Genomic DNA, 19,151 nt, shown 5'->3' on the forward strand with positions numbered 1-19,151 from the left:
AAACCAGCCAAAGGTCTGGTTGTGGACAAGACGTGAAGGAGACCTGAACAAAAACAGGGACAACAGACGAGCACTGGAGAAACAACATTAAAACAAGATTATACTGTCCTGAGAGTAACATTAGAAAGTTACTTTTGGACAAAAGATGTGTACTGCGTAGTTGGCCAGAAGCCCTCAGACTGCAGAATCTCGTGGAAGAAAAAACTACAATGAGAAAGAGGGAGTTGCACCTCCTTTCAGCTCATTTGCTTCAATCTAGAGGGACGTTGAGGATTGCAGAATGGTGGATGACAATGATAGCTGACAAATATCAGATATTTGCAAAGAGACCATAAACCCAGTTAAGGACAAAGGGAAGACATATATTGCAAAGACCTCAATGATAAAATGCTAGGAGTCACAAAGGCACAGGTTACTATTGTGAGCTCTATTGATGTTATAATGTTAGCAGCCCAACCCGAGTGTCATAATGTTGGATTGTCAATGCTTTTTACAGGAAGTTACAAATGGTAACTAAGTTATGAACTGTTTTTCGCAACCAACACTGGACACAGGTGCTCAAAAGCACACCATAGTCCTGAACTGGTACTTATAATGGTGGAAAAGGAGTTGCAGATGGTGATAATTATGTATGTCGTTTTTCTCATTCTTGAGGTCCTGGCTAATGTCAGGGAAAGATTAAAACAAGAAGTCCTCCACTACAAAAAACATAAGAAATGGACACACCTTTACCTATTCTTTCCTGTTGGCCCCTCTCCCTCCGCACCATGAACCTCTCCAAGGGGTCCTCTTTCTAGATTCTGGCAGGTATGGGGCTCTGTTTCTCTTCGATGCCCCGTCTGCAATCCTATCTCTGTTACATCCCCTTGGCCATGCCCAACTTGAGCCTCTTTCTCTCTCACCCCAACTGAACCTTGCACAAACCTGGGATCACTGACTCCCTCAGCACCGTGGCCAAGCTCAGCTTGAGACTTCTGTTCATTTCCATCCCCTGTGACGTTCCCATCCTCCTGGCTCTCTCTTCGTACCTCATCCTTGGTACCCTGCCATGCATCTGCCTCTCTCTCTACCTCACCTCTGAGTTTTATTGCTGCATGAGTCTCTCTTCCTTTTCTGCCCTGGTGAGAAAGGCCTGTTTGGCATGTTCTTCCTGAGATTTCTCTCTGCAGCTCAGCCTGCCCCACTGCAGCAGGCCTCACTGCTGGAACAGGAATGGGTCGCAGTACTTCTGGGCTTTCTCGATGGCTATGGTGGTCATTATGGTGAACTGAAGTCTTTCTTCCATGACTTTTGGTTGGTGAGAGCACAGTCTGGTCCTTTTCTGTTGAGCTCTGTGATTGTCTGCGATATGGTACTTCCCGTCTAGGGCTCTTGTCTCTCCGTGGGGAAGGACTTCGACTTTTACTCTTCTCGCGGGAAGATGGCATCAGCATTAGATCATGAAACCTAGCCAAGACTGGACTGCGACTCCGACGCTGTTTCCGTTGCCCTGGGCTAGGACTGCGGGATTTGGGGCGCAGCAGTACCATGGTACTATCTTCTTCCGCTGAGCTGGACTCTGAGGTATCCGATTCACTGCTGCTGCTGCTTTCAGAGCCTGGGAGTGAGATCTATATGAAAGAAGAAAAACATTCAGCAACTAGAAACAAGAGTACGAGAATAACAAATTAATGTGGCCAGTTTCCTTCTGTTAGTGAGGTTTAGATGTGCTGTGTTCATGAAATTTTAGAGTTAAGTGAACACAGAAAGGCAGCACTGCTTACAGAAGGGCGTGAATAGTGTGCATGATAACTTCCAACACAACTCTCAGTATGGCTAGCTTGAAGCATGCATTGCATGTTTATTATTGTGTAGAAGTTAAGTGTAGCGAGGACACCGTGTATTCAATATTGGGTACAATAAGTGTATCTAGAGAGAGCACAGTGTGGTCATTTCTATGAAGGATTTGGATTTAAAGGGTATATTGCATGGGGTTTGGTGTAGGACATGGGTGTGGAAACCGTGAACACTGTGTAATCTCCTTATAGAATATGTTGTACACAACACAAAAAAAGTTATCCCCTTACGGTGTTCCTATAGGATTTGACTGCGGTGCACATAGAGCATAAACGGTTCTGTAAGATCTTCTTTAAGGTTCATGTTAGGTGGCCTTAATTGGGAGTATCCTGTAGGATCATGTTGAAGAGGGCAGAGATTTCCTGTAGAATATCATGTGGGATAATGTGTAGGGACAGCACAGTGTGTGGGATATGTTGTCCGATACAGATATCACAGAGAAAGGGCATCGAGAACACAACAGGATAGCTCCTGTGGGGTTCAGGCGTTGAAAGAGAGCGAAGTGTGACATCTCCTGTGGGGTTTTGGTACACCCTGGTTAATAAGTTATCTTCCAAGACTGTTCAGTATTGATAGAAGTTGATCAAAAGCAAGCCAAATAAGACAGAGTGACACTATTTATGTAGAATTTGAACACCATGGCTTCTTGTCGCGCAGTGTGATTTTAGATTTCGATATACAAGCCTGTTTTTAGGTCCTACCAGTATTTCCCTGTGTGAGATGATGTCTCAAAGAAAACTGGAGCCAATTCCCACCTTCTTTGATGAGGTAAAAACCAAAAAAAAAACAACTGGCTATAACTACGACCTGGCATACAATGATTATTAAGTGGGTCTATTGATTATTATCCAATCATTACATAGATTTAATCTAGTAATTAAAAGAGACTACAGGTACTCACTTATAAAAAAAAGGAAGCTAACCTGGATTTCACACCCACTAACAACTGCAGGGACATTGCGAATTGACCCACACTTTGCAACAGATTGGAATCACTGTAACTGATCAGTTCCAGGCTCATCTAAGCCTGCATGATATTCTTTCATATCTATCGAGATACTGACCTGGGAATGGGACTGAAAAACAACTGGTGGATGTCATGGGTACTACAAATATTGGATGGGGAAAAATACTTATCTCGTTAAACATTCATTAGTTTTGATAACGGAGCCGCACATTTTTGGCTCAGCACGTGGAGACTGTGTTTAAGGGTTCATGTCTCGGCCTTCAGTGATTTTCATCCAATATGGAGAACCGGTCACAGGCAGTAAAACCTCATCTTTGAGCCCCCCACCCAAAGCCTTTATATTTGAGGGTGGTGCGGTGCTCCCCACTTTCCCCCAGCATGTACAATGCCTATCTCACACCTCTAAATCCTGAAGCATGGGTACGATCTGATGGTAGAGTCCTTTCTAGATCAGTGCCCAGTCCAAGCAGGTGCCCGAGCTTTTTCTAGACACTGAAAGGCTCGAGTAGCCCCTGAAGCATAGCTGGCTTTAACTTAAGAAAGTGATACTATCTGTATGCTTCTAAACTTCAATAAATAATTTCATCTTACTCTCACTCACAGTGTCTTCACGCTGGTCATTTCGGTCCCCTTCAAAGTAAACACCTGGCTCACTACCTTGATAAAGGCTGGTCCATTGAGGGTAAGGTGGATTTTCTCTTCTGTGTCTATAAAAGTGGCTGCCATGGTCTGGACGGCTATAACCTTGTTCATGGCAACCACTGCCGGTTCCAGATTAAACAACTTGCTGAATATGGTCAGCACAAAAATAACTCAGTTTGCTTCAGGGTGCTCGAGATGAAAGACTTTACCTTTAGCCAGACAACAGAAATGCAGGATCAAATCTTTGAATGTCGGGGAATGTTCTCCCCCCTCTGTGTGGTGTACCAGGTTATGTTTAAGCCCTTGTGCTTTATTGTTATGGGTCAGTATCGTCTATCATTCGACAGAACACCAACCATTACTGTCCAGCTCAACCCCTGCAAGCATGTGAAAAAAATCCAGTGTGCAGAGTTGTGTTATTGGTTATCCACTATGGCAAATTACTTAATCGCCCCCTGCCAGAAAAAGTTTGACCTTGGATTAGGAAACTGTTGCTCATTTAAAGAGACACCAATGCCCTTGTGTCGAGTTCACGATATGTCAAACTGCAAAAATAAAATAAATCATAGGGCAGAACAGGGGCGTGGAGCTGTCCCGTCAAATAGAGATTTAAAGAGCACACAGGGAATCAGATACGTAAAAAGGACACACGGGGAGCAGCTAAAGCAAGGTTTAACACTGAAGCAAAATACCTTACACAATAGGAACATCCCACATTACAAAAGGACAACCTTCTTGGTTTAGTGCATAATGTATTCAAAAGAAATAATGTAAAAAGCTACGTCTGCACGTTCAGTCACTCACACAAGGCGTTGCTATGTACTAGAAAGGAACGGAAAGAGAATCTATATCTAGGAAACATCTGACCTGAAAAGGTTCAGTCACCCCCACCAACGTGCCAAGGTTGTTGCTATAGTAACCGAGAATGTACTCGCTTGTTCCTTTCGGCAGCGACTCCTCATTAAACGTGACCTGAAACAAGAAAAAAAAAGAAGCTGTTACACGCGTAGGCGCTAGGGGGAGCTCTCGCATAAAGAAATATCAGCTTGTGCTGGCGCCCGCATGGAACACCCTGATAAAACTGGTGCTCGTTTGAACGTGTCATAAAAATAACCTTCTCTACAGAGCAGCGGCGCCTTCCTGCATGCCCTTCTATGGAGATATACTTTAGATCTAGCTCCCGTAGCGAGGTCTCTCCCTATAGTGCCCTGTGCAGATCTGCCCAGTGCCAACTGTAAATAATATTAACCATAATAGTAATTAATGATAATAATAAATGAAAGCAGAATGTGTAGTTTGATTCCACCTCATGCCTTTCTTCCATTACCCAACATACCCTGTCTTTTTCATCTCTGCTTTTTACTTTGCGCCATTCTCCTAGTTTCTCTTCTTTTTTATGATTTCTCTCTCTTTCTCTGGGTTAAAGTCTCATGATGAAAGGTAAGTCCGGAAGCATCTGCTGGTCAGGTTTTACAGTTTAATGTCCATTCCCCAGCACTGTATATGTCACAAACGCACAGGGACAGTGCTCTATTAAGGCCCCAGCCTCAGCAGGTCCTCAGACTTCGGACTTACCAAACACCAGTGCTCTGGATTAGGCTTGAGCAGAGTTCACGGAGTTCCGCTACGCGGATCTCCACGAAGTGCCACGCCATTTGCCACGCTGAAAAATCCGTGCAAACGGCTCCCTGCGCAAGAGAGCGCTGCTTCTTTTCTGCCGCTCGATTTGATTTTCTACTCAAGCAGCAGCTACCTTTACACGAACTGAAGATTTCTCAATGTGAGCGGTTGCAACCATCTACAACTGCTCCCGTTGAGAAATCTCACCAGGAGGTGTCTTGACTAAGACTTTCGTTGACGAGCATGAGGGAGGAAAAAGCTATGCTCCCCTCCACAAGCAGAGTTTTTCGGAACTCCGTGCTCGAAGCGGAGTGTAGAGTAGAAAAAACTCTGCAAACTCTGCAAGCGGAGCGGAGTTCACCACCCACCCCCACTCTGGATAGAGCAGCCTCATCACCCCCTAGAGCTCCTCTGTACAGCTGCCCTACCTTACAGGGAGCACCCATACAGAGCCGCCTCACCAGAATTGGAAGCTGATGTCCACGGCTGTCTCATCACAGCATTAAGTGTCTCTACACAGCTGTGTTTACATCTTTGGAGTATAGTTGTTATACTATTCCCTAGAGCCCATTCATCTTTCTCAGGAAACCCAATATATATGTATGTTTATATGTATGTGCTGGGCTTTGTACAGTCCAAACAGTTCGAGAGAAGCGAAGCACTGAAAAGGGGGCATTGCCCAGATCTGTCTGTCTGCCTGTCTATCTATCTAGATATAAATATATATAGATGAATGCCTCATCATACCTTGAGCTCCTATGTAGAGCTAACTTATAATACTAAAATCTCTCTTTTGTGCAGCCTTACATAATTTAAACACCTGTGTAGAAACCTCTATGTAGCTGTCTTACTTGAGATTAAGTTCTCACATGCTCATGAACCCGTTCCCTCAGCAGCTTCACTCACCATGTCTATAGCCCCATGTATGAAAGTATCTAAATGTATTAAAGTAGTTCTGCACAAGGCTGTGTTTGAGTCCTTTGGAGCTTCTGCACTCAAAAGTGTCACCGCACCCAGAGAACCAGACTACAGCTCGCTTTCCAGACCTGCAGCTCCTGCATACAGCTGTTTTACTCTAGCCTGGAGATCTTGACTAGAGCTATTTCACAATAGCTTCATTTCTGTTTAATTTGTCTAATTTTATTATGAAACTTCCTTGGTAAGCTGTCTCACCAAACCATAGAGCTCCTGTATGAGCTGTCTCACCATTCCATGCAGCTCTTCGACGAGCTGTCTCATCATACCATGGAGTTACTGTCTGAGCTGTCTCTCCATACCATGGAGCGCCTGTATGAGCTGTTGCACTATAGCATGCAGCTCTTGGATGAGCTGTGTCACCATACCATGGAGTGTCTATGTGAGCTGTCTCTTCATACCACGGGGCTACAGCTCCTGTATGAACTGTCTCTCCACACTATGGAGCTCCTGTATGATCTGCCTCACATACCTCGAGCATCTGTATGAGCTGCCTCACTATACCTTAAGCATGTGTCAGGGACGGCTCCTCCTCTTGGAAGGAGGAGCGTCGCACCCCCCCCCAGCAGCAGCTGCTGCAAACCTTTTACAATGAAACGATAATAAACCATGTTTATTATTGTTTAGTTGTGAAAGGGGCGGGGCATTGGGGATGACAGGGATGAGGGAAGTGCACTGTGCACTCCCCTCAGTGCGCATGTATGTTTGGCTGGCCGTCTCGGGCCGGCCAAACACACATGCACACCAGTCACGGCTTGCGGCACGCGGACAGGGGGGGGCACACAGGTGGGGGAATAAAAGTTACATTAATATAAAAAAAATTAAACACCTCAATCGCCGCTGCAGCACTCCATCTGCTCCTCTGCTGCAGGCACAGGCTCCCAGCCTGCCCTGCGGCCAATCCTGACGCTGTTCAGAGCAGCGTTAGCGGGGTGCTACCTCAGCATATGCTTACAGTTTAGCATATAGGCATCTAAAATGAAGCTCTTGTATAAAGAGAACTGAGATTAAGTTACCACAATACACGAGAGCTCCACCAAAGTACTAATAGTCTTCTCAAGACACTCTTTTATGTCACCAGCAATGCTTTCTTACCTTCCAGCTGCCATCAACTTCAATAACATTTACTAGGAATGGCACTTTGACTAGAAGCCTAGAACTGGTACAGTGTTTTCGATTCACAGAACAGTTGTCATGGTGATAGGAAAATGCAATCTTATTTTAATGTGACTGAAGGGCCCCGTGATCATGCAAGTTGCTAACATTATCAAATTTCACCTCCTCCTTAGCAATGGGTGGAAAATCTATCCCTGCTGGAGAAACGTTTCACCTAGTTCGGGCAGCAGGCAAAGAAGGCATGGAAATACCGAGGCCCTATCCTATATTCCCTTGGGTAGAAGGTCCTATTGACAGATTTCGGGGGCTCCCTTAGTTTATTTTTTAGCATTTTATTCACAAAGAAGTATTGGATTTTCTTTAGGTACAGTTTTGCAGCTTTAATATGATGCTCTAAATCTTTGTGAGTGTCAAAATGTCTTTTATAGAAGAGTTAGCCTCCTTAATTCGATGTGCTTTATATGTTTTCTCAGTTTTCACCAACTTTCACATGTAGGTATTTCTAGCTTAAATTAGCAAGAGTTTGATTCTGGAGTTATTGCTTTTTTTGCAAATATTTAGCGTCTTTCCAATATATAAAAGTATAACCAAGCACCAATGTGTGGAGCAGTTGGCCATGCTATGGAGCCCCTACATAAGGCTGTCCGAGAAACTGGTGCTCACACACAGTGTTATCTTGGTAAGCTTGCGGCCTTCTCGGAGATCTAAAACTTGCCATAAGCCTCACTCAAAGCTTGCTCCAAGTGGCCTCCTCGGAGACCTAAAACTTACCATAAGCTTCCCTCAAAACTTGCTCCAAGTGACCCACCTGATGTTGATGCCTCACTCCATCCAAGTCCTCTTCATGTTTTGCCCACACATAGGCAACATAATCTTTGTGATGCTTGAATCCCACCTGAGAAAAGAAAAATGTAGTGAACTGCCAAGATGTGGATGGAGGGCATGACCACAGTGTGCTGCAAGGGACACAATATCCAAACAATTAATACCTAGTCCATAGTCTGCACTCTGAAATCCATACTAGCCACATGCTGCATTGCATTACCCTTCCAGACAACACAAAAAGAAGCCTTAGTGGCTATTAATATACACGCTTCCCATCAGCATGAGTACAACAGATGGCTCAGTATTTATTCCTGACCACTCGGAAATGTCCTTTTGCTAAACTTTAAAATTCCTAAATGTTTCCAAGCTTGAAAATCTTTCCTTCAAAAATGCGCCCGACCTGCCGTTTCACTTCACAAGGGTCAAAGGACAGATATCTCTCTCTCTCTCTCTCTCTCTCTCTCTCTCTCTCTCTGTCTCTCTCTCTCTCACTCTCTGTCACTCTCTCCCTCTCCCTCAGGGTCAGTACACCAATCATGCTTTAGTTGGCCACCAACTCACCTAAATTCATTTTTGAAAAGACCGACGTGATTGTAAGAAAACATAGGCATGCTCTCTTCTTCAGTTGTGGCAACCTCAGTTTTGTGCTCTCACCTATGTCAAACTCTCTGTCTCCTGCTTCTCTCCAACGAAGATTCTACACACAATCTCATCTCTTCTTCCTTGCCAGTGGCATCCATTTATAGTACAAAGTTCCATTTTGAGCAGACTTGATGATGGAAATGCCCTGCTCTCAGGTGCTCCTACACTTCTCATCAAGCGGTTAGCTCAGATCCAGTCTGCGGTGGCCAAGCTAGCCCTTTCTCTGTTGCCACAAGGTGCCTCTACTACAGCAGACTTGCTTCACTGGCTCCCTGTGCCCAAGCAAAGTCTATTTTACTCATTGTGCTTGACACACCGGGAATTTTACCAGGTAGGTCTTCATCTTCTTTCAAATAATCTACGATGATATGCTCCTCAAACACATACATTCTGAAATGATGACCTAGTAACGATTCCTCAATTCATTAAAGCCCAAGTAGGCAGCCAAGTTATTTTAGACAGCTCTAGAACAATATACCCCCCTACTCTTCGAGCCACCTGTGATCATCTTCAGGGTATTTTGCCAAGTTGACCTCTTCTTTTTCTGCACTACGGAAAAATGTTGTGGGCGACATCTGTCTAAACTGAGCATCTGTGCTGCAAATGTCCAAGGGCCTTTAGTGAGGGATGGTGCGCAGAGATGGCTTCTTCCTATTTCAATGGCCTTAGTGTAGGACCTTCATCCTACACTAAGGCCATCCTTACGAGTGAATAGCTGGTAAGGCGAATTTAAAAGGTGCGATAATCATCGCCTAGTACGTTGAGACCTTTAAAATGAGGCATAACATGAGGAATCGGTATTTAGCACAGCAAATCCTGCATGTTTTTTTTGTCTGTTTACGGGCTGTTTTCTGCTAATAAATTTCGGCAGGATTGACCAGCTGGAATTTAGCAGGGAAAAATTCTGATAATTATCACACAACTCGTAATTCTGATGTTTGCACAGGGATCAGAATTTAGCCCTGCACTTGTAATCAGGGCCTTAGGGTTAGTGCTCTGATGTTCATCCTTTGCCAAGGGTCAGTTCTGTGATGTTTATCCTACAGCTAGGGTCAGTACTTTGATGTTCCTCATACAGTGGGGGTCAGCATTGTGATGTACGTTTATGTTATGGAAGGGGCCAGTGCTGTGACATTTATCCTACAATTAGGGTCAGCACTGTGATGTTACTCGTACACTGAGGGCAAGTGCTGTGCTGTCCATCTTACACATTGTTAGGGCTGTAAAGTGACCTGTTCCTATTCCACATGTAGGGTTAGGTCTGTCAGGTGACATATTCTGCCCTTAGTTCTGTGACCTTGCGCTTTAAGTGCTGTGAAGTGGTTTATTCTACACTTCAAGGCACTGCTGTGATGCACCCCCTCCTAATTAAACCTAAGGTCAATACTGTGAGGTGAAGTATATTCTATAATGTAATCTATTTCTATTCTACATATATATTCAGTCACGAGGTGACACCTGTCGTACTTTGCCATTTAGTGCGGTTAAGAGACTGGCATTATAGTCTCTGCTCTGCAGGGCAGAAGGTTCTGTTGTCCATGAGAGTTTACATACGATCACTGCTATGATTTAACCTGGAGCTAACTCATTATTTACATAACTGCTATGATGTGACCTGAGGATAACTTCTTCCAATCATTTACATAAGGGCACTGGTATGACCTAACCTGGAGATAACTCATTATTTACATAGGGTCACTGCTATGATGTGACATGAAGATAACTTCTTACTATTTACATAAGGCCACTGCTGTTATGTGACCTGAAAAAATGTCTTCATTTATGTATGATGCCACTTGAGGATAACTCTTTCTTGCCATTTACTTTAAGTCACTGCTATGATGTGACCTGAAGATAACTTCTTCCTATTATTCACACAAGGTCACTGCTACGATGTGACCTGAGGATAACTTTTTCCTATCATTTACATAAAGTCACTGCTATGGTGTCACCTGAAGATAACTTTATTTGCATAAGGTCAGTGCTATGATGTGACCCGAAGATAACTTCTTGCTATTATTTAAATAAAGTCACTGCTCTGATGTGTCCTGAGGATAACTTCATCCTAATATTTACACAGGGTCGGTCTTATGATGTGACAGGAACAGAAGTTCTTTCTAGAATTTACATAAGGTCAGGTCTATAATGTGAGTGTTTCCTTATTGTTAGGAATATGTAAGATCGGGGCTTTGAGGCAATTTCTTCCTACTCTACCCACTGGGTCAGTTTGGCAGTGTTAGTCCCTGCTTCTAATCCCCTCTGAGGGCAGACCTTCTCCTGTTGCTCCCTGAGGTTACTGCGGAGACCTTGCTTTTCCTTACTCTCTCTGTGGTGTCGGGGGCCAGTGAGATAAGGGACAGGGCTAGTAAGGGTCCATAGGCCTGCACAATGCTGCGATATGATGTTTCCCCTACAGGAAGGTTCTGGGTTGAGAGGTGAAGTCTAATCCTACACACACGGTCGGAAACGGGAGGTGATGGAATGCTACATACTGGGTTCGGGTTTTGTTGGGTTTTTAATTCACTGCTGTTTACCAACGTCTGTCCCGTAACGAGGGCAGTCATAGAAAGTCAGTCGTGTCCTGAAGTAAGAATTTGTGCTACGTGTGGACCCCGAAGGTGTCAATGCTGAACGCTGGTGTCTTACGCTGAGGCCAGTGCTTCGAGGTGACCTCTGACCTTTACTATATGGCTGTCACGACTCAAGCGCCTCCGCGTACACTTGGAAGGGCCTACACTTTCCCAGCCTTCTGCTAACGGACGGGCGTCAGCCTAGCCCCAGAGCAATGAAGTGATGTGTTACTAGACGGCAACAGCTAGAGATAAAATATATTTATACACCGAGTGACGAAGAAAGGGCCTCAAGGTCAGTCGGCAGCTCAGCCACTGGCGTGACGCACAATGATACTCCCTACGCCCCCACTTGAATGCGCGAGGCCCCCTGGGTCTCCCGTGCGTAGCCCACAGACATTTGTGGGCCTTGGGCAGAATGTGGCCCCCTAAATGGTTGTGGACCCCTGAAGCGTTGCCAGCGCCGGGGAAGTGAAGGGGGCTGCAAAGGCCTGTCTCACGCCCCTAGTCTCAGGTTGAAAGAGGCTTTCCTCCTTCGCTTCTACCTCAGCTGTCCGCCTCTCTCCCTCCAGCTTCCCTCCGCATTAAATCAGCCCGGCCAACTCAAGAGAGCCCGGACCTTCCTCGCTCCAGTTCTAGACGCGAGCTCGCCCACCGCAACCCCCAAGGCGGTCGCTTTCCCCCCCAGTCCCCTCAGCGGCCCTCCCCTCCGCTGTACACAGGTGTAATATCAATGGCAGCGGCCAGACCCGTATCTGACATATTGGTGGGGACCTAAACCCTTTACCCCGCCCCTGCAGGAACGGTAAATAGAAAACCAATTGCAGTGACCTGGGAGGAACTCGGTTTTCTGCTGACGTCTGAGCCTTACAGTAATCGTTAGAAATCACAAAGTTGTTTTGGTGCCAATTTCAGTTGTGGCTGAACAGGCAATGCATCTGAAGCATGAAGGAAGCAATAACTGGTGCTCAAGTGACACTGAAGAATCAGTGGGGTCTGCCTGAATAAAAGAGACTGCCTCAGAAATTCGTGGATTGGAAAATACATGACCTTCGTGGAAACCAGCCAAAATGGATTTATGGGTGAAGAAGCCATTAATGTAATGATAGGTTTGGCTTGTGTTCCTGCTTACAGTTTATGCAGGCACATGTGTGTCACTGTACCTTGCTTTTCCACGAACATGACACATTACTGTCTGACCCGGTGAGAGGCTAAGAAAAATCTGCACAGGCCTGTGCTATGTTGAGGATTCATTAGGTGATGTTTGGCTAATTAACAATAAAGCATATGTAATTTATGATATTGATACATATAAGCAGGGCCAGTGGAATTATGCAGCAGGAGTGACTAAATTATGTGGCAAGAAAAGTCAAATTATGTGGCATAATGCGCCACATTGTGTGATAGTACAAACTCATTATTTTGTCATTTTTACACTTCTTAACACGTTCTGAGCAAAGGATTCACCTTATTATTACCAGTTTGAGACCCAAATGTAGCAATAAGAAACACAGAAAATTGACCAGTCAGCCTTGCACAACTACACATTGCCACGTTTTATTAACTTTTGATTGTCTGAGCAAAAAAACAAAGATTTATTTTTTGTAAAATCTACCGATTATGCAGTAGATGATGGATTATGTGGCAAATACTGCAAATCCCTAATTATGCGGAAAATGCTGCAGCCACAAAATCACAAATAGGTTCATGTAGTGAAACCTCAACACATTGCTGGCGTGTGTGGCATTGACATTATTTTCCTGCATCAATGACACTAGCAAAGTAAGTCAAAATGGCTTATTTTGTGTGAGCAAGAGGATGTGTGTTTTAAAAAGCACAGATTACAGACAATACACGATGAACACTCAACTGCTTGTGAGTAATTTAAAGTGACTATAGACCTGAACTGATTTTTACCATAATGCATCTGGGAGAACTAGTGTTGTTATGCCAAACAGTGTGTTTTCTGTTTCCTTCATTGTTAAGCTCCACATGAAGCCACTGACCTGGCAAGCACGTGGGATGCACCAGCGTTACTTAAACTGAGACACACAGGGCATCATTTCAAGCACATTGTTACTGTCTGCTGATGATGGACAAGAATCCAGAAATACACGTGACCAGACACATAAGCACTGGCTGTGCCAACGCACGGCCATCACTCTTCTACTTAGTGAATAATTTAAAATGACTGTAATTTTGAGAAACCACAACACATCTGGGAGAACTGGTGCTGTCATAGCAAGCAGTGTGCTCTCCTCGCTCTTTCAGAATGGATTCATGTCTTTATTTATTTGTACAGCTCTATAATATAGTGAGATTATATCTTTTTGAAATTCATTTGTATAAAGCAACGTATACGTTTTATTTGACTTTTTCTTAGAAATGATGCTTTTAGATTAATTCAAATACCTTACTGAATCAGAGTAAGATATGTGGTTTCTAATGAAGAGGGCATAGTTTCTTTACGTATTTATTTGTACATTTTTGCATAGTGCGGGAGCATTAGAGAGGCATACAAGGGTATAATCATGTTAGCGGTACAAATGCATGCACAAATTTAGAAAACAAACATTGGCAACGACAATAGGTTGGGCGTTTTATGCCCACTATTGGCTTTGCTATTGTTTGTGAATGATGTTTGTAAAATTGTGCAAGGTGACTACCTAAGAACAGAATGCAGTCGCTCAGAGAAAGGTAACCTAATAGTTGAATTAGGGGGGACATGTGCACAGCTGTGTGGTGTGGTGGGAAGAACAAAATGTGAAAAACACACTGAAAGACCAATGGATGAAGACAGCTGGGTGAAAGACCCTTGAAGTATATCACATAAATATTATTATTAAAATCAGAAGATCTTGGCTAATGCCATACCTAAAAATAATGTGAATTCATGCCTCAGGGTGTCGAGCAGATTGATTTTTTGGTAGTAAGTATTTACTAAATACATGACAGGTAGAGAACCTGTGGATCTACATACATACGATTCAGACACAAAATGAGATGAATGTGTGTACTGGTCAGGATAAGTGCTGCATTGTGTACAAGCAGGGCCGGCTTTAGCGCTGCTGGCGCCCTGTGCAACACTCTTTTTTGGCACCACCCACCCCATGACCACCTCCTCGAATTCACTCACTACCACCCGGCAAATGTGCCCCTCCATTTTTCCATAGGCCCCCTTTCACATACATTTCATTTGTTTTAAAGTGTTTGAAAAGGCTGACGTTACTAATCCACTCAGCTAGCCACATAAAATACAGTTCTGATCTTTGCAGCAGGCATATTAACCCTCTACGCTACTTCATGGCGAGTCAAAGCTGCCCCAAGACAAAACTCCCATCTCTCGCCCTAGTAAGAACATTAATCTCAAAATGTATCTTGACATTTTAATTATTTCCTGAAGGCTGGACACACAAGGAACTTTTCAGCAGGTGTTTTTATAATGCAAGTTTTGTATTTTATTGCTAAACACAGCGTCCCCCAGAGGTCAGCGACCCCCAATCCAGGCCAGCACCCGGCGCAACTGCACCACCCTAAAGCCGGCCCTGTGTACAAGCAGCATGTTGTACAGGTGTCAGGGTAGCAAGAGAAAGCAGATGTGTCTGGCTCAGGTAAGAGGTTCTGCATTCGTTTTCCAAAATGGAAGAACATATGAGAAGCTGGGCAGGGTTCAGATTCCCAGAAGGCTGATTAACCAATATTGTATTGTTCACTATAATTTCATTTATATAGCACTTCATACCACTGGCAAGGCCCTGAGGAGCATTTGTGGATAGGTGGAAAGCTGCTCCATCAGACTCTCGTGGCATTTTTCAATGGCCACCACCATTGGCAACAACTTCATGAGTTCCCTCACAGTCAGAGACTAAGGTCTGGCAAAGGCAGTTTTCTTTCCAGTAAGGAACACATCCTCTCACAAGTGAGGAACACAATCAATTGTTCTTGTTTACATTATCCCCCACGAAAGTTGTCTCCTGGCTCTGAATCAGATTAGACTTCTTTATATTGACTGAGAAATTTTAGTGGTAGAACAGGCATTTTGTCTTGGCAGCATGATATTCGTTCTTCTTTTATAAATTGTTCTTCACTGGAAAATTGTCCAAAAAAATAAATCTCAACACCCTTTTGTCTGGGATGAACAGCCATCACTGACAGACACTTTGTCTTATGTTTCTGTTGTATTTATATGTGAGGTGCACCTTTCACTTGCATGATAATTACAAAATCACCCTCTTGCATCATGAGTAATAATGAGAGTCTTCTGAAGTGTGTTCTGACCCAGTTGTTAAATGTCTTTATTCAAAGTGTACAAAAAAGTGATGGATGGAATGCTTGAATTAATCTCAGCCCCTGGTAATCACTCTGGGCCGCCGTCAAGTCTATCCAATGGTGCAATGATAAAAGGTGGTGCCCACCTGCAGAACGTGATGAGGGGCCACTAGTCCCACATATCTCACAGATATTCATTGGTCTTGGGCGGAATTGACCCACTGGAAGGGCTGGGGCTCCTGGAGGGTTGAAGGCCCCCTGCACTACAGGGCCTGCAGGGACTTGTGTTACACCCCTGAGTCCACTGTTGTTAGATGTGTGCCTTCTTTCTTTGAGATTAAGAAGTATAAAGATATAGTCCTTGAGCTATTTGTACCATTTGCACCCTAAGTTTTTTTACCCAAACTGTCTGAATTCATCTACTAGTACTGGCATATGTTTATCTCCTATTTTATGGCATCTGGGTAACAAATTTTGTGATTATGTATCAAACTGTAACCAATCTCTAAGGTAGCAAGCCCTGATTAGTCTCGGATAATGAGAACTAACTGATATGGTAAGTACCTTGCCATTCGTTAGCAGGGCGCTCCTTTTGTACTCCTACCTGGACCTCTCATTCCTCCACCAACAGACTCTGCCCTCACTTTGTGCCCCACCTCCTGCTCCTAATTGTCACACGTGATAATTGCCCATTACAATGAGCTAGTTTTCTATTAACTTTCTTTACTTTTGCCTGGCGGGAATTCCAACGTTTTCAGATCTCAGACATGTGGGCATTGGTTTAGGATGACAGTGAAAGTCAGGAATGAGACAGTCTGGAGCAAAACTAGGACAGGATTAGTCATACAGAGCCTTATTTTGGCTCCACTACCAGGGCAGTGCGCAGAGAAAACAAAGGAGATCTACACACACAAGGTGGCACTGGGATGCTCACTTTACACCAAGAACTGGTCTATCACTGCAGCCTTGTGGCTCTCTTTGCAGGGCCAGATAAGAGATACTCATTTGCTTGAATCAATCTATAGGCATATATTACTTCCACTTACTGCCCATATGACACCAGGCATATCCAATTTGTCTCCAGATCAAATCTTGGTATCTATAAGGACTTGAAGCAGTTGAAGGTCACCGTCCAACTGAAGTGGAATATAATGCATATTTCCCATGATGCACCTCCATTAGTGTCACCAATGTAAATTCTATTGCAGACTCCATAAACAAATTGATTAGCCCCTTCAATTTTCAATGCAAATATTGAAGAACAACGATTAAGGAACAGGCAGAGTATAGAAATTGCAACACTAAGGTGCATTTTAACAAACCAGTGGTGACATATTTCTTCAGGTCAAATACATAATACTAGATACTGTGCTTCATTATAGAAGCCCTCGCCTAGCAGAAAAGGACCTACTAACAAGCCGAGGGTTCAGCCTCATTACAGAAGACTCACTATTAAAAAGCTGGGGTACCCACTGGTGATAAATCCCTTCCAGAGGCCTGTTAGGTGAGGACTGATTTCTTGGAAGCAGTTCAATGAAAAACAGACTGACTAACCAAACCTGCATATCTTCACAGCGCACTCTCGGGATTAGATTAGCCTTAAAGAGCCAGCGCTGCAAGGGAATACGTATCCCATGTTTATTCCAACTTTCTTCCTGTTCTTAATGTGGCAGTGTTTGCCGTGGGCCCCAGTGGGGTCTCAAGACATCATCTTGCAAGGATGCTATTGAAACTCCCTAACCGGGAAGGAAGGAGCTTACCACATTCTCCCACCCCCGCCCTGAAAGGGAATAAGTAGGCAAATGATAAATGTTTTGCTTGATCGTTTTCTCATCTGCTGTGATGGAGAGAGATTTCTCATCTGCTCTGATGGAGAGAGATTAGTTTGTGTAATCCCTCTCTGCCTGCCTATACCACCCAAATGATTAAGGGCCAGATTTAAAATTCAGAGTACAGGTTACAATGTCACAAACGTGACGGATATCCCTTATACCGAATTACAAGTGCCACTGGATATAATGCACTTGTAATACGACGGATGAGATAATTGTCACATTTGTGGCAGATTGACCTGCCCACCGAACACTAAATCAGGCCCTACATCTTCACCAGCCAATGTGTGGGCAGCGATTCTGTATAATGTACACCTCTTTCTAGTGTCGACAGAAGTGCGACATGCATGAGTAACAGATGAGATGCTTCTCATCCTAGAAGAGAGATTGGGCACTAGACATATACACTTCACTGAGATTTAGCTGTGATCACCATCAGTGTGTTGTCATGCATAGAAGAAGGGCGGTTTACTATTAAGTTCATGGCCTAAAGTCATGGCAGCACTGCTGAACATGGGAACAAGATACAATGAACATTTAAAAAAAATCGCATTATTGGTCTGCTCAACACCTGCTGCACTGTTATTGGTCTATACAGTTTCCTACCTTATAAAGGCCAATCCAGTCCCATGAATTCTTTGGATACGTCGGAGCCATCTTAAACACGACAACTGCATCTGAAGCCTTGCACCACTCATCCACCTCCAGTATCTGCACCAGGGGAGTGTCTGCCTTGTATCCAAACTGAAACAAACAGTAAAAACAAAGACAGTAACTCTGCTCACCCCTAAGGAACCAGGCCTCCAGAACAAGAGAACATGGAGATAGCAATTTACCATGCAGAGACCTCTGAACTAAAAAAAAAAGAAAGAGCAAAAGAGCACACCACCAAGATATTAAACAAGCATGCAGAAACAAGCTCGCTATACCGAACTGCATCAAAATATAACACCCTGACAGTCGAACAAACCACCATGCATAAACTGATCAATCCTAAAGATATGCACAATGATCATCCACGTAGAGACGCAAAACGAATAATATATCTAATAATAACCAACCTTCCATAAGTAGGCAGACCACACAAATAAACCCATCAAGGATATAACTAGCAGACCATAGAAATAAACCGTCAAAGATATCAAAACACAATGAAGAACCAGTGCAACTGAAAGAGAATTCGGCAAAACTCTACGAGAAATCCCAAGTAGGAGAAACTCACTTAATACATAAAGCCCAGACCAACATCAAAAGGCCACTGCATTTAAGAAAGTAATTCAATGTCGAAAGTTGAGCCCAATGCATACAGTTCTATAAATAAATGCTAACCCAAAATCATGACTAACAATTCACAGCAGAAAACAAACTAACATTGAAAGGTTAGCCCAAGTTGTAGAGACAGGCCCTGGCTGGAATACTAAGCACTAGAAACAAAGACTAGCCCAAGAGCTAGAGGCAACCACAAATGAAATGCCATTTGAAACCAAACATATGTGCCCATAACAGAGTACTGCCAGAGCTATTGGTGGAAGGCAGTCCCAGCCGCAAGCTGCGCACGCCAACTTCATTCCTGTACTCACCTTCACAGAGAAAATGGCTGAAACTGGCTTGTGGTCGCTTTCTGTGTACTGCATGTGACTGCGATAGCTGAGCAGGCTGACATGCATGCCTTCCAGCACTGTGGCCCCAGAGGGCTGACGATCAGTGGTACTTTGAGACATACGCGGGGAACTGGGAGTTTTTATCTTCCAAAGTATGCGGTCCGTCCATGCTGGTTTCCTCTTCTTTGCGCTGATGGAGCAAAGAGTCATTAGATCTTTATCAGATTTTCTTTCTCTTTGACGTGGTATAGCATTA

General features: G+C 43.9%; 1 protein-coding gene across 1 annotated transcript in view; it reads right to left on the reverse strand.

The window, feature by feature from the left end:
• Window positions 1-341: 341 nt before the first annotated feature.
• The window catches only part of INPP5J (inositol polyphosphate-5-phosphatase J), a 93,851-nt gene continuing 75,041 nt past the window's right edge, over window positions 342-19,151 (reverse strand). The window contains exons 9-13 of the mRNA XM_069214657.1: window positions 18,875-19,085; window positions 17,901-18,038; window positions 7,965-8,051; window positions 4,313-4,417; window positions 342-1,610 (exon numbers count right to left, since the gene is read on the reverse strand). Of these exons, the coding sequence (XP_069070758.1) occupies window positions 729-1,610; window positions 4,313-4,417; window positions 7,965-8,051; window positions 17,901-18,038; window positions 18,875-19,085 (1,423 nt within the window). The 3' untranslated portion in view covers window positions 342-728. The remainder of the gene's footprint in view (window positions 1,611-4,312; window positions 4,418-7,964; window positions 8,052-17,900; window positions 18,039-18,874; window positions 19,086-19,151) is intronic.

Source organism: Pleurodeles waltl, chromosome 11, assembly GCF_031143425.1.
Source record: "Pleurodeles waltl isolate 20211129_DDA chromosome 11, aPleWal1.hap1.20221129, whole genome shotgun sequence".
Classification (NCBI taxonomy): Eukaryota; Metazoa; Chordata; class Amphibia; order Caudata; family Salamandridae; genus Pleurodeles; species Pleurodeles waltl.